Genomic DNA, 14,875 nt, shown 5'->3' with positions numbered 1-14,875 from the left:
AAGAAAGACAGTTGCTGCAAGGATCTTTAAAGGAATTCTGCCTTTCTTCTGTCGGAATATGATCAATATTTGAGACCAACAGAAGCTTCCAACCTATGCCAGTGATAGTTGCTTCCTCTGTTTCACCAAAAGACCCGCATGCCAAGCCACCAGTCTTCAAAAGCTGCATTAAAAAACAAAATCACGTAACATCAAAATAATATTAAGACTGCGGGCTTCAGTGGGTTTCATCATCACTACCAAGAAGTTGCTAATGTATTGTACAGTGGCCCTATCATACCGGTCCTATTTGTGATTTTCTTTTTACCCGCTAATTAAACCTTTCGCTGATTTTTCGGGGGAAACACATTTTTTACACATCACACTTTTTTTTTTTGTTTTATATAATTTGGCTGGTCCTAAGACTTATTCTATTTGGATAGAACAGACAATATAACCTTAATGCCACTCTGTCCAAAGTTTATCCAGATTACAAATTTGGTAGTAATTCACATAAAATGACCAATCACATTTGACACATTCTCCCTTGTTTCTTGTTGTCATTGATTGATTGTCAGTCTTTTCAGCTAATCTCTACTATGACTCGCTCACAACAGGAAACCTGTCTTGCCACAGCAGCTTATTTGAATGTGGCTGACGCTACCGACTTCGGAGCCATAAACATGCATGAGCGTTCTATTTGTTCACTTGTTTGTTTCAGTGAGACAGCACGATGCATACGCGCAGTTGGGACTTAGTCCGTATTTATTGTAGGAAGGAAGAAAACATTTGAGCACTGCACATTCTTCCAGCCTCGCACTCACTGGCATAATTGCACAGTCAATTTCTGCATATCTGAATAAGCACCGAGGGGCAGTGGGAGGAGGTGTGACCTGAGGCAAACCATAATGATCAGTCTCCCTCGCTAAGTCTTCACCTACATACATCCTTATTCCTTCTTCTACCGCTGCTTCGAGCAAATATAAATGAATTACCAGCTGGATATGAGCGTCGTCAGTTGCATTTGATAAGAAATAATGCAATAATAACGATTATTTGAAAGTAAAGGTCAGTCAGACTTTCAGAATAATTTCTTTACTCTGGATATATATATATATATATATATATATATATATATATATATATATATATATATATATGTTTTTCTTTTTTTTTTTTAATGCTGAGGGTTTATAGAATAAAGGCAATAAACAGACTCTTGTTAATGTTTCCGCCAAAGGGTGTGCACACATCTGGAGGGCTTCCGAAGCTCAGCATGAATTCAAAACTATACGCATTACTCGATGTTAGGACGACTGCATCGGTTTGCTAACAGGGAACCGGACACTTTAATTGACCTATTTCATCTTCCTAACTGAGCAGGTGTTTTTTTTTTTTGTCTGACGACCAAAGTGCTGCTTTCATAATGCATCAGCTTGCTTTATTACCGCCCAGAGACAGAAACGGTCAAGCGGCAAGCTGCTTGTGGATGGATGTGATTCAAATGGAACCCTCCGGAGAGACATAAATACTTTGATTACTTATTCTTGATCCGGCTTGTGATATGTTGCTGCGACGTAATGCACATTACATTACGTGCTGAATATAAATACATAGCAGGTGCTATTAGGATCCCTGAATGGTTCCAGTGAGTAATTCCCAACAGTGGAGACTTGAGCGAATTTTGAAGCATATTAAGGATTAATATTAGCATAGATCCCAGTTTGATGATGCATCAAATTGACAATGAAAAAAATTTTTTGTCTTATCTAGTTACCTTCACTATGACACACAAGTGCTTTTATTATTTTACCTTCAAATTCAGGTGTGAGATTCAAAAGTAACTACTTATTTGAAGTTTTTTTTTTTCCATTGTTGTTGTTCTTCATTGACCCTGCCAGCCTACTTTCTTTTCATGAAAGCAGTTTATTTTTAAATGCAATTGCTGTGGGCAGTGATTTCCTCTAAAAACATCACGTTAATACCATTAAATAAATATTTTTTATTGAGTATTATTCCGTGGACAAAATATTTTTTAAGTCAAGATGCTTTCTTATTACATTCCTTTGGGCAGTCATAATTTTTTTTGCAAGTGTGGAGAAAATCACACTAAATACCACATGCATAATCTTAATCATTCCTATCCAACTATTTGCAATATTTTCTTCAACCATAACGTGCCAAGAACAACCTTTGCAATCCTTGCTGCCTGCATATGGATGCTCTCAGACAAAATTGCTGACCGCGAACTTTTGTGACAGCAATCAGCATTTCTGGCTGAAAAATGCTGGATTGGCGTCTGAAGAGCCTCTATGGGCACACTGGGGTAATGAAATCCAAAAGGCCCGGAGAGGATAAAGCACAGTCATATTGGCATCACATCTTGTGAAAAACAAGACTTTAACTGCATTTACTGGAGAAAGGGAATTGAGATCATTGCAGGTAAAAGGTGAAGGTAAAGACATCAACCACTGAAGAAGATGCTGTTTTTGTAAGTTGGCCATCAAGAGAGCACCCACTGGGAATCCTATTACACATTCATGAATTTCCTTTAACAATGTGAGAGGATGAATACGTACCACCCATCAACACACCCTATAATTGAAAGGTAATATTTTTCTTTTTTAAATATATTCACAGGGTACAAAAAAGTGTCACAATAAAACTGTCTGACAACCCTGTCTGAGATTCAAACAGTTTCTGTTTCTATGGAGGGGATGTAACGCAAATTTGTAAGTCACACTGCAACGTTGCAAAAATTCCACTGGGAACTTTAAGGAAAACATCTATAATAATCAAAGAAAAACAATACTTAAAATAAATGAATTTTTTTTTCTTGATAAGATTTTGAAAAATAAGAAAATAACACTCAAGGTCACATCAATCACAGCACTCTTGAAATGTGTAGTTTTAAACTAAAAACAAGTCATCTTGTCATTTTTCAAGCTGTAAAATATAGAACTATTTTCTTAAAATTAACTCCAGACAGAAAAGCAGAGCCTGGGATCAAACAATAAATTTGACATATCTTTTAACATTTTTATTGTGCAGAGGCATAATCCGCTGTAACGTTCCAGGTATGCAAATTGCGACTGAGGGGGTGAGTCTTTCAAAATGGATCTTCATCATTGGAGTACATCGTAATGCAACTAAAACTGAGTATATGGACATTGTAGAGTGAAATCAATGATTTGTTGAACTTGTTAAACGTGTTAAATCGAAAAGAACTAAACTGCAATTTTGTTGAACTGTTTTTCTACTCTTTAAAAATGGGAAACTACGCCTTGTGAAACCAGCAAAATGCCTTAAAAAAAAAAAGGAAGAAAAGTAAGGTACCAAATTAACACCAAAATGAGGACAAGGACAGACTGAATTAACGTGGATAGCGATCATGAAAATAAACAGGAATTTCAAAAATATGCTTTTGTCCCATGTGCCCAAGCACACAAGCGAGACGACATTGGATTTTGCAGTTTTTTTTCCGATTACTTGCACCGTAACCTCGGAAAATTATAATTGCAGAAAAGATTTGAATGTAAATCACTTTGAGACCGCTGCCCAAATGAGTTGATTACGGTTTCAGAGTAGCCACTGTTTACAAGCGTCGACACATTTTTCGGTGCAAGCGCAACTTGCAGCTGCGGCCTTTGTCCCGCCAAACTACAGCTGGGTGGTTCTGTTTGTTTTGAGTCGTATCAGCTCCGAGTTTGGAAAAGTGATTTGTGAGAGTGCATTGCAGCATTCTCCACAATCCCGCTGCCTCAATAATTTGATCTTTTAGGATCATTAACCTTTTCTATTGTACCAATGCATGTACTAAAACCTTTGTTGCTCCTCCAACAAATAAAGAGCAGCAAGCATCAAAGTCCAGATAATATATCTTATCTTAATGACTGTAAATATTTGTATGAAAAACACCTGTAGGCCATAAATATAAAATTGTTAAATGGAAAAGTATGGCAGTCACCACTTCTGACCTGCCACATCATTTCACAGTATGTGGCCCATAAAAGTCTTGAAATAATTTCTGGCTGCTTGTCACCATTTCCTTCCAATGACTTTGATTTCAAAACAAGTTACCCTTCAGTTTCTTAGGGTAAAAAAAAGAAAAACGCATAGGGAATGACTATGATGTCAGATGGTGGGGCGGTTCGACTTTGAAAAAAAATAAATAAATGACAAAAGTTATCTGAGGACGATGAAATCTATATTGTAGCCACTCGATTATCGAATCACCTTTCCCAGACTTCCAGGTCCAAACTGTGTCGCAGGATTGGGCGTCAAATTCTTTAAGGATCCAAAGATTTCATGGCAAAACAAACAAAAAAAGAGAGCCATGCTTGTTGCAATAAAATCCCATTTCTGATGTTTTATGTTGTATTTTTTACCGCTGACAATGTAATGCCAACCACCATGTACGAAGGTATGACTCAAAAACAAATCCTGTCATTTAAAATTCTCAGGTCATGTTAATAAAATAAAAAAAGGACACAAGGTCAGCTAGAAAACGCCAACACTTATCTTTTTTTTTAGGATTATACATGTTAATTACTGTCCTGGTTTTTATGAATAGTAACAATAAAACCCCTGAAGCCTGTCTGTGTGTGTGTGACGACGCTAAGACCATTTTGTGTCACTCATGTCATCCTTGAACTCACCGGCTCTGGCAGTCGTGCAGCTTTCACTGCGAACAAAATGAGCTTGAAATGACATGAGTCATTAGCTGTTACGGAGGACTTGCCGTCTCAAACGAGGGGCTGCGAGACTTCAGCTCTTTTTAAGTCGACGCTAATGAGAGGAAAGTCAAGTCGATGCCGACGAGTCATTCGATGACGTCAGTGATATTGTATCAGTACATTACCGTAGCGTATTCTCGGGTGAAGAAAAGAGGACGAGTGGCGGTCGATCAACAACCTCTGTTGTTGAGACAATGAACGGTTGTCGTCAGCCAGAACCACGTAATTTCACCTGTATGTGTAGCATACGGATGTTAGCATCTAAGCCACAAAGGTGCGTTTGAGTTGTCATTAGCACACAATTGTCGTTATTGAACGTAACATTTTGATGACCAAGATGGAACACAGCTTGCGCTCTCGTTCCAAGCCTGCATCGAAAACCGCCAGTCCCGTGGTTTCGCTGATGTGACAATCTTAGCGCCACGCAAAGTTTGCAATGCAAGGCTAACTGCTATGCTAATCCACAACCTAGACCGCGATTGTCAGCACATTTTTCGTACTCTCCGACCCACTTTGCAGTTTGAAGATGTCGCCTTGAAAGGTGGACATGGCACAGCAGTATTGTCCAATTTAAATGTGTCAGTTTGGAAAATGAGAGGCTAAAAACATGATTTGTCAACTTTAAGCTCTAAAAGCCATGGGGAAAATGTTCCAATTTTTTTGAACCAGTAGACTTTGCCATTCCAACAAGTGCTGACTAATTTGGATTTTTTCTACTTAACCTGAATGATGGCTTTTCTTTACTGAGCATGAAATGCCACTCTCAGGTTTGAATTACTGCTGGACAATTGCAAAACTGTCACGCAGGATATTTTTGGGGGAAAGATTAAACGTTTAATTTAGCCAATTCAAGGATTTCAGACTCAATTGAATCGTTGTTTGTGTTCAATGTCCTGCCGATTTTAAAGCAGGCAGTCATTATAGCTATGAGGAAATGGCTTTGGGGACCGAGCTGAGGTTTTATATCTCGAGGTCGTTATCATCTTTGTTGAGGGATCTTCATCACGGGCAGCACAGCGGTCTCATGATTTACTCATCTGCCTCACAGTCGAGAGGTTCCTCAGACCTTGTGCATGTTCTCTACGAGTAATCCAACGTCTCCCCACTTTCCAAAAATATACTTGGTCAGTTGATTGAAAGTGAATGGTTGTTACGTGCCCTGCAATTGGCTGTCTACCTCGAACTCAAAGTTAGCTGGGATAGGCTCCAGCTGACTTGACAGAAACTCTTTTTTCTGATGTTCTGAGAGCAAATGTGCTTTTCTATTCAAGGGGAAATAAAGCACACAGGTTAAATGTCACATTATCATCTCAGTGAATGAATGAGGAAGTCTTTTGTTGTCACGATACAATACTAGGTTCAACAGGCATGACCTTCATTTGAACAGCGGAGTAAAATATGACGCATAAGGTCTCTGCGGAGGGAGACGAATGGAAATGACAGGCAACCTATCGTTGATCAATGTCACCGAGTGGGAACCCCATCGAGGTTGTGCTATTTCCTGAGTTCAAAAGACGTCATACAGTAAATACAGAAAACCCGCAAAGGAATTTGTGGTAATGGCGCATTGACTCGTTCATAACAAAAGCTTCATATATTTTACAAAACAGTTTAAGATTTTTACTTTAATATTTCTTTTGGAAGGTTGCTTAGTGATTCACATTGGTGTCAATCACAGCCACTTAATGCGCTTTTCACAACCGCTCCATAATTGAGTGGCTACCAGTCCACGGTGTCGCCTGCTTTTTGATGGATGCATATGAGACTTTCACAGCCTGTTTGAAACTGAGCTAAAAAAAAAATCTGGATCTGATTTGATGACTTACACTTATTTTTCTATGGACAAACAAACTTGTGCTGTGCAGTGTCTCTGTATTTTGGAGGGATCTTTTTGGTGATTGTTATTTATTGGTTTTCTAAGGAGGATAACAGCACGACACATGAGGGACTCTGAAAAGAGAACAGTGTGTTTTTTCTTTTAATTATTATTTTTTTAATTTTTTAGAATCGAGGATAAATTGATACATTTTGGACCACACGTATAAAATGTTTTGGACCAATTGAAGTCCATCCATTCATCCAAGCATATTCCATGTCGCTGAGCTCACTCGGGTCAACGGTGTACTGGGGCCTACGGTATCCTGGGTGACTTTGGGCTAGAGAAGAGGTATACTATGGACTAGTTGCCATCCAATCACAGGACATATACGTATAAACAAACAAAAAAGTACACACTTGTATGTTAACTCAAGTGAAATTCAGAAATTTCAATTAACCTCAGCGGAGAAAAGTTACGCAAGTATGGTGAGAACTGTGAGGCACATGTTCTAACCACTCAGACCTGTGTTGCATTAGCTGTCTTCATTGAATGAGGTGATAACAACATGCCTCATTATATTGTATACACTTGAGATCGTTGAATACCCAGGCCAAAAGAATTAATGCAGAGTCATGCTCCCTTGCGGATGTAAGCCTCTCACAAATTGAAGAAGTCGTGGCATTTGAGTATCTCCGGCTCATATCGATTTAAGGGGGAGACGAGGTCAGCGAGACGCACCTTTGACCGAAGCCGCTCTCCTTCCTTCGGCAGTGCAGGGTGACGACTCGGTGACCTTCACTTCTGACATCTTGACTCACCGTCCACAATACCGGGTTACTGGCTCTGGCCCCCAGGAAGGCCACACCGTCTCTCAGCTTCACCCTGGAAAGAAACCCAGTTGACTCGGTTAAAAAAAATAAATAAATACAGAGAATTATATGGAACAGACATATTAAGAGTCCTTGCGGCATTCTGTGACACAGTCTTGGAAGCGTCTTTCACATTGGCCATCTAGCTGGGTGTTTTTTTCTCTTTTCTGGTCCTGTGTGTTAGGGATGGGGAGTTGGATCAAGTCGGCTTGCCGGCTCCCAGCGTGGTATCACCGGCAGCATGCCGTTAGTGTGTCAGGGGATCGCAACCGTAACCAGAGGGTGACGTTTGAAACCAGAATATTCACAGCTAACATATTTTCACATTTACACCCATTCAGAGTAAAAAAAAAAAAAACAAGAGCCATTTGTGTTGAAATTAATTGTTGCTTCCCCAGACGCATTAATATTTATTTATTTATGAATACGAAAGTCTGCATGGGCTGTGTAAACGCGCACTGCGGACATTGCAACAAAAGGAGATGCTTTATCTGGATCTTCACTTAGAAAAAAAGTTGGAGAACTCACTGCGCACACACCAAGCCACCCTGCTCTATGAAAGAAAAATATGAAGTCAGCAGTTACACCCATATTTGTTCCGACAGAACAATGATTCATGCAAAAAGTAGCAAACAGCAGCCAAAAGTTCTTTCTACGCTTGGACCACATCCATTTTGGACGAGATGACAAATGTTTTATGTGGGCTTATTAGGTTAAACTGAAGCAGGAAGACTTAATAAAAAAATAATAAAAAATCATAAGGCAGAAAAAAAATTGAATAAATCAAATGGGTCGCAATTGCGAACCTAAAATGCCAGACAAGACTCGGGCAGCGTAAAGTCGAAAAGGTGACAAAGGACAAGAATTTTTTTTTTTTTAAGTACAGACAAAGCATAGGTGGATTTCGGTTCGCCCCTTAAAATCTTCCCTAACCGGTTCAAGTACCGCATGTGCACGAGTAAATATTTTGCACTCGGAGCAAAATGAAATCTTGACTGATGAAATGCCAGGAGCGTTTTAAAAGGACGCAGGACAAATGATGATTATTCTATGAATAAGTATAAAGTTAAGAGTGCCCAGGGTAACGTGTCCATCCCTGATTTTAAATCTAATAAACATGCAAAATCTCAGGTGATCAAGAAGATGGAAAAGATAAGCAAAGCAGATGTGAAGACACAAAACTGGTACAAGAAGAGTGACGATAAAAAGATGTATTTTTTTGTCAAACAAGAACGTTGGGTTTCCTCCCCCGCGACTTTTAAATTATTTGAGCCTGCCCTTATTCTGTAGCTGCATAAGACACAAAAATAAAAAGGAGAAGCTCAACATTAATGGGAAGTAATGATATAACCACAGTCTTCACATCCTCTGTGCTCAACCTGGTTTCTTTGATGGTATCCAGGCGACAGAGGCGATAATAACTCGTGTGTCGCTCACTGTTCCTGACGGACGAGATAAAGCTCGTTGGCGTGGAGGAAAGGGAGAGCACCGATTGCCGTCTGCCCTCCTTTTTCAAAGCTTCTGCCACCTTATCCGAAGCAAAGTAATCATCGACTCACATACTTGGCTTTGGTGAAGAACTACAAGGCACGCTGATCATCTAAAGAGCTCAAGTCTTGTTTTAACTAACCCTTGAGCCAGAGCTGTTAGCGGACTTCTTACACAAGTCAGATGCATTGATGCTTCTGAAGTGTTTGGCTTATTTAACAAGCTGGCTTTTAGAACAGGGGGCCCAAATTCATGTGGTTCTTCTACCTTGTAAATAAAGACCCTAATAAATAGAGGGGCGGTGAAAATAGAATTTGGAGTCTTCGTGAGACTCTAACGATAATCTTTGTAAAGGCGACATTTGCACAGCGCATGGTGAAGCCCAATTCGGATTTAGATCCAGAAGTTTTCCAACGAGAGCTGAGAGGCTGTCTGTACAGCGTGTTCTGGGTTGTCCTTCTGGCCTCACTCTCACTCTCGGGTATCCAAAACATCTCGATGCGCAGGAGAAACGGCGTAAATCCGAGCCCTTCCTAGATGACTAAGATTCTCACCCCATCTCTCAGGGAGAGAAAGTCTAGACGCCCCACGCAGGAAACTCATTCTGACCACTTGTTTCTGAGACCTTGTTCTTGAGGTTGCGACTCGCAGCTTGTGATCAAAGGTAAGGGTGGGAAAGTAGAAGTAAATCAAGAGCTTTGCTTTTCGGATCTCAGCTACTTCTTCACCACGACAGACCAATAAAGAGTCTTCATACTTGAATTCCTCTTTTTGGGGCAAAACCTCCTCCCCAACCTGGATCGGGCACACCACCCTTTTCCAATTGATGACCATGTCCGCAATTTGGCCGAGCTGAATCGCATCACAACCAGTAGTGAATTCCACACAATTATTAACGATGAATTAACCGATTATTATGCCCTTCTCTGGAAGAATCCAAAGATCTTGTCAGGGTCATCATCCACACTGCTTATCCTGTACAATGTCGCAGGGGGTGCTGGAACCTATCTCAGCTGACTACGGGCGGACGGTGGACTACACCATGAACTGGTCGCCGGCCAGTCACAGGGCTCACATTGATACTATCATTTAGTGGTCAAATTATGCACGTAGTATCAAGTATCAAGAGGAGTGAAAAAGTGCAACACGCTGCCTCATTGATGATGGCGAGAGATTAGTAGACTTGCATGAAAAATGCATAGCCATGTCAGCATCATCCGTCGGCAAAAAAAAAAAAATCATCGCTCTATCGTGAAGCATCAAGCTCAGCATTCGCGGCCAATGAGCACGAGGTCTAAATGATCAAACAGCACGTCGTAATGAGATTGGTCTCCCTAATATAATTATTGGCGAGGGAGGGCACAGGCAGAGGCTATAAAGGGATGAAATTTGAAGGGAGGTCCACTTTTCACATGGATCAGCACATGGGGTCGCAAGATTAATTCCATGAATTCCTGCATGGGTGCGATGAGTACGTAAACACAAGAAGAGCTTGGCAGTAGTGACAGTTCCGTCGGTAATGACACACTTGGATGGCAGCTGCCCAAATAATAAGTCGACAAGTCACCTTGCTCCCAGGCATGGTTCGCACATGCTGAATGAAATACCGGAGCACATTAATATTAATGTAGCGTACACAATGGGAAATGAAATGGAATACAAACAATTATTTATGAAGTCAAAGACTGACCAGGGGTCTTGCGTGCAAATAGCAACATTTACACAGAACAGGGGAGGCTCATGATCATCGTGTTGTTGCCATTTTTCTTTTCTTTTTTCCCCCCAATCAGCACTTATGAAAAACAACTGCAGGATCAGGACCTTTGCTCTGATTATTCTTTTACTTTTTTCTGTAAAGATCGGAATACAAAAGGTCAAAGGAACAACAACAAACAATGTGGTAATGGAATTACTGGAACTCATACTTTTATGTATCGTTCCAATTTAATATCCTCCAGTTTTAGATATATCGATATGTAACAGCAACAGAGCATACCTTGAAACATTTCGGACTGAATAGCCAAGGCTAAATTCCGCTTTGATTGCCATTTAAAGTAAAAAGAAAAACCTGATGCTTGACAAATAGGTCATATGACAAGAAGTTAATGCGGTGTTGAAAGGCCCCCTTAAGAAGAGTGATTGATCAGAGCCACAGGGAATTTGTTTGATTGTTAAAGTGCTTCAACACAGAACAGAAAATGTTTTTTTTTTTTTTTTCCAGGTTTAAAATTATTCCGGAAAAAGTTGCAACAGAGCTTGCAATCACTTCCCTAGTCGTTACATCTCCTAAAGCTCAAATGATAAAATCCAATACTGTTCACATTTCTGCAAAGTACATTTTTGTCAAGGAATTCATATTGCATTCCGTGTTTTCAGTGTTGTACAAAGAGGGGGTGACGTTTTCCGATTCGCGTCAGGGCTTAGGTTGTGCAAATGCGCCCCCTTCACGACTGTGAGCACAATGACGCAAGAGCAACCAGCCAGGACGCTTTGAAGCGATGTCGTGCGATTTTTCTGCGGGATATTTAAAAAAATGACAAATTTATTGGTTGAGAAAAATGAAATATACTCTGCAAAAAGTACTTCAATTTATATTGATGCTTAAAATGTCCTCTTACCAACTGAATTAAAATTGCGAAAAATGAAAGCAAACTTAATCGTAAGGCACGACAAATTCCAACAAGGAGCACAAAGGGAAGGTTAATGGTTTCCTGTTCAGACATCCACAAGATGGAAGATGGTTACACAAAAAGCCACACTGGAGAACGGAGAGAAGCAGATATCTTCAAGCACTCACAAACAGCCGCTGACACACCACGGCCCGTGTCTATATCTGATATAAAGTTAACACACTGGCACAGAGTGGGGCCGCTGCATTGAGCTGCCCTTTCCAAGAGATAAATGGAAGTGAGAACAATTGCTCTGGTATCAGCTCTGTCACAAAGAAACCACTTTTGGTTACTGCATCAGCTGCTGACGCCAACAAAGGTAGAGATGGATGAAGGGGATAACTGCTTGGAGATTAGCCACAGCTCATTCATATACAAACTGCTTTCTGTCTTGGGCTTTTCTGAAGGGGAGATATTGAAAATGTTCTTTTAATTGCTTGGACGCACATATTTGCGTCTCTTCAATGCCGGCCTACCCTTCAAGTTTGAAACAACGCAATTCAAATTCTTGTGAGCTGCCGATGTCAGAAAATCAGCCGTTCACATTTTGATCCAATTATTAGGTCACAGTCAGGTTTATTTAAATGGTGTCGCCAAACCACTGACTTTGGAAGCTACCTTGGCGAAAAGCCGTCCTTTTATTTCCTGCCAAGGAAATCAGACCACACACATGAAACCACATTTGGGCCGAAGCCAAGACCGACAAGCTACAGTGTTTCATGCACAAGTTGATATCAGATAGTCTTATCTTGTGAGCTTTAGCGTCTAATAAAGATAGGTTATAATGTTAAGTAAGCACCGCCCAATGGAACATTACATCCGTGAAATTCCATCATTCGCCAGCGGCGGACCTGGAAGTCCGACATTATCAGGTCGTTGTTAGGTCAACCCAGTCAATCAACTTTAACGCGTGTCCTTCATCGCTAAATTACATTTCGACACCTGGATAAGCGCAAGCTCTCATTTACTCAGACGCTTTGGACACTGGATGGTGACAACGACGAGCTGCCAGTGGCAGCAACTTGGAGATGCTCGCTAAAATGTTCAACAAAGGCTTTCAACCGTTGGTACATATGCAATTGTAAATATTGCAAAGTATTACTGTAAAACACAATATATGGCAGCGGACGGTGGACAGCTCTGTCTCACTTTCTTAGACCAGGAAATGAGTTTGTGCAGACTCGGAGGATTTCTGAAAAGCGGTTCTGTTGCTTCCGCACGGCACCAAAAAAATATAATGGTAAACGAACCACTTAGGGCTCACCAAGGACGTTTCGGTGTAGAACCAGTACAATGTAAAACTGGCTGAAGTTACATTTGCAGCAGATGGTTGAGGGAGTGTAGTAGTTCACGCTGCTCTTTTTCCACATTAAAAATAATAATCCTGTCCGATATTTACACAATGGTGCCAAAAGACAGGTGAACAAGCCGTGTCATCAGGACCATTCATTTATACGCTGCTAGCTTTGCGCTGGAAACAGAGTCAATTAGTATTTGTAGGCGGGGAATATTTCAGGCAGTAGACAGAGGCAGATGCTGAGATAAAGAGCCCGCTAATTCAATTAATGAGTTTGAGGCTGTTCCACCCATTATCAGAGCTAGTTAAAAGTGCTGGTGCGTAGCAACGCGTCTGCAAAACTCGGGAAAAGATTAATACCAAGCGATTGAAGAGGCTACGCCAGACAAAGCGGCTCCACTCGTGCGTGTCCCAAACTTCTTTTTTGTCCACCCTCCTCCATGATTCTTTATCTCATTGAGTCCAGAATGTGATGTCAAATGGCCCCAGGGTCGTTTAAGTGGTTGGTTTAAAACCAAGTTACCTTCCTATGGTGGCGACATAACTGGAATCTGTATGCAAAATGGACAGCATTGTAATCTATCATTAGCTTTTAAACGTTGGCGCTGCTTTTGTAGTGTTAGCTACAGTTAGCTGTTAGCGTTTATATTTGTGCGGCTCAGAGGGACACAAATACCGCCAAAAAAAACCCGTGTATGCGTGTGCGTGTGCGTGTGCGTGCGTGTGTGTGGGGGTGAGCACGCGAGTGTTTGGAATGAAAGCAGTCCACCGGGATGATGACACCTATGGGTGTGACAGTGAAACACCTTTAGCTATGCTCTGATCATAAGCATTTCAAATGTTAAAAAAAAAAATAAATAAAAAACATTAAAGAAAATGATCAGTCTCGTGGCCTACATTTCAGATGTGATGATCCTATTTGATGTTATGGGATTTGGAGGCCAGTCAGAGGATTTCAGATTACCACATTTTTTAAGTGTGTGTGTGTCATTACTATGGCGTGTTTGCTACAAACTTTGATTTATTTATTTATTTATTTTTTTAAATTACGTTTTATGCTGAATATTAGTAAAGTAGTCCTTTACTTCAGTAGATGAGCTGAAGGAATGAGGTCATGTAAGAACAAAATCATTTTCTCCATCTACTATACGATCGAGCAAGCTACACAAAAAAAAAAATCTTTGAATTTTCTCCTTTTTATTTTATCAAGTGGTTGCATGAAATATATTAATCTGGAACTAGATACATTTTTAAGACGACTTGATGAAATACATTTGAGTAAATTCAACACCATTTTTTATTTTTTTCTCAGTCTTCTTAAAGGGACACTTGCCTGATCCTAACATTGGCACTTATATTAAAGGTTTGCTTGTAAAATCGACATCAGTACTAAAATTACCTCCGCTCTCTCCTGAAAGACTTTGCAGTGATTAAAGTTTTTTTTTTTTTTTTTTTTTTATGATGAGATTCAAAATAAATTTGCACGGCCCAGTTAGGATATTGACATGTTTTTTCTCCCTCCCAGCGTTTTTCAAGTTGTAATTTCTACAAAATGAATGGTTGAAAAAGAAAATGATAACTAATTTTAGTTCTCTGATCAAAAAACATATAAACTGAGTTTGTTAGTGAAAATGGGCCATCACGGCTGGATAATTCCTTTAAACCACTTTTTTATTGATCGCCTTTCGTTACCTCCAAATATTGTACGCCAGTGTCCTCGTAAACCAAGGACCCTCTTTCATTTTTTTTAATACTTGTCTGAATTTTGGGTCCTGACCAAAGCATGAAAATTAGACAACCAAACTGTCGGGTTGAACAGATGAGCAGATTCTGATCCCATATTTGGCCGTGTGCAGAAGGGGGCCAAGCGGTTTAATCTCAGGATGCAAGTGCGGCAGATTACAGTCAATTTGTAAACCTGCAGTTGGATGGGAGGCACAGATTAGTAATGATCCTGTGGGCTGTTACACTAACATCGACCACAAAATAGCTCTGTTGCAAATATTAAAATCCAATTA

The 14,875-nt window shown here is 40.2% G+C and overlaps 1 protein-coding gene across 3 annotated transcripts in view; it reads right to left on the bottom strand.

Annotated features, from left to right (window-relative positions):
* LOC148319468 (transmembrane protein 132C-like) overlaps positions 1 to 14,875 on the bottom strand; it is a 127,305-nt gene that overhangs the window by 40,058 nt on the left and 72,372 nt on the right. For all 3 annotated transcript variants that reach the window (XM_088281652.1, XM_088281654.1, XM_088281653.1), the window contains one exon: positions 7,273 to 7,416. In XM_088281652.1, the coding sequence (XP_088137778.1) occupies positions 7,273 to 7,416 (144 nt within the window). The remainder of the gene's footprint in view (positions 1 to 7,272; positions 7,417 to 14,875) is intronic.

The sequence above is a fragment of the Idiotropiscis lumnitzeri genome, chromosome 18 (genome assembly GCF_059441095.1).
Source record: "Idiotropiscis lumnitzeri isolate Australia: NSW breed Sydney's pygmy pipehorse chromosome 18, RoL_Ilum_1.0, whole genome shotgun sequence".
In the NCBI taxonomy this organism is placed as follows: domain Eukaryota; kingdom Metazoa; phylum Chordata; class Actinopteri; order Syngnathiformes; family Syngnathidae; genus Idiotropiscis; species Idiotropiscis lumnitzeri.
Note: the sequence above shows the minus strand (reverse complement) of the source record. Positions and strands in the feature narration are given on the sequence as shown.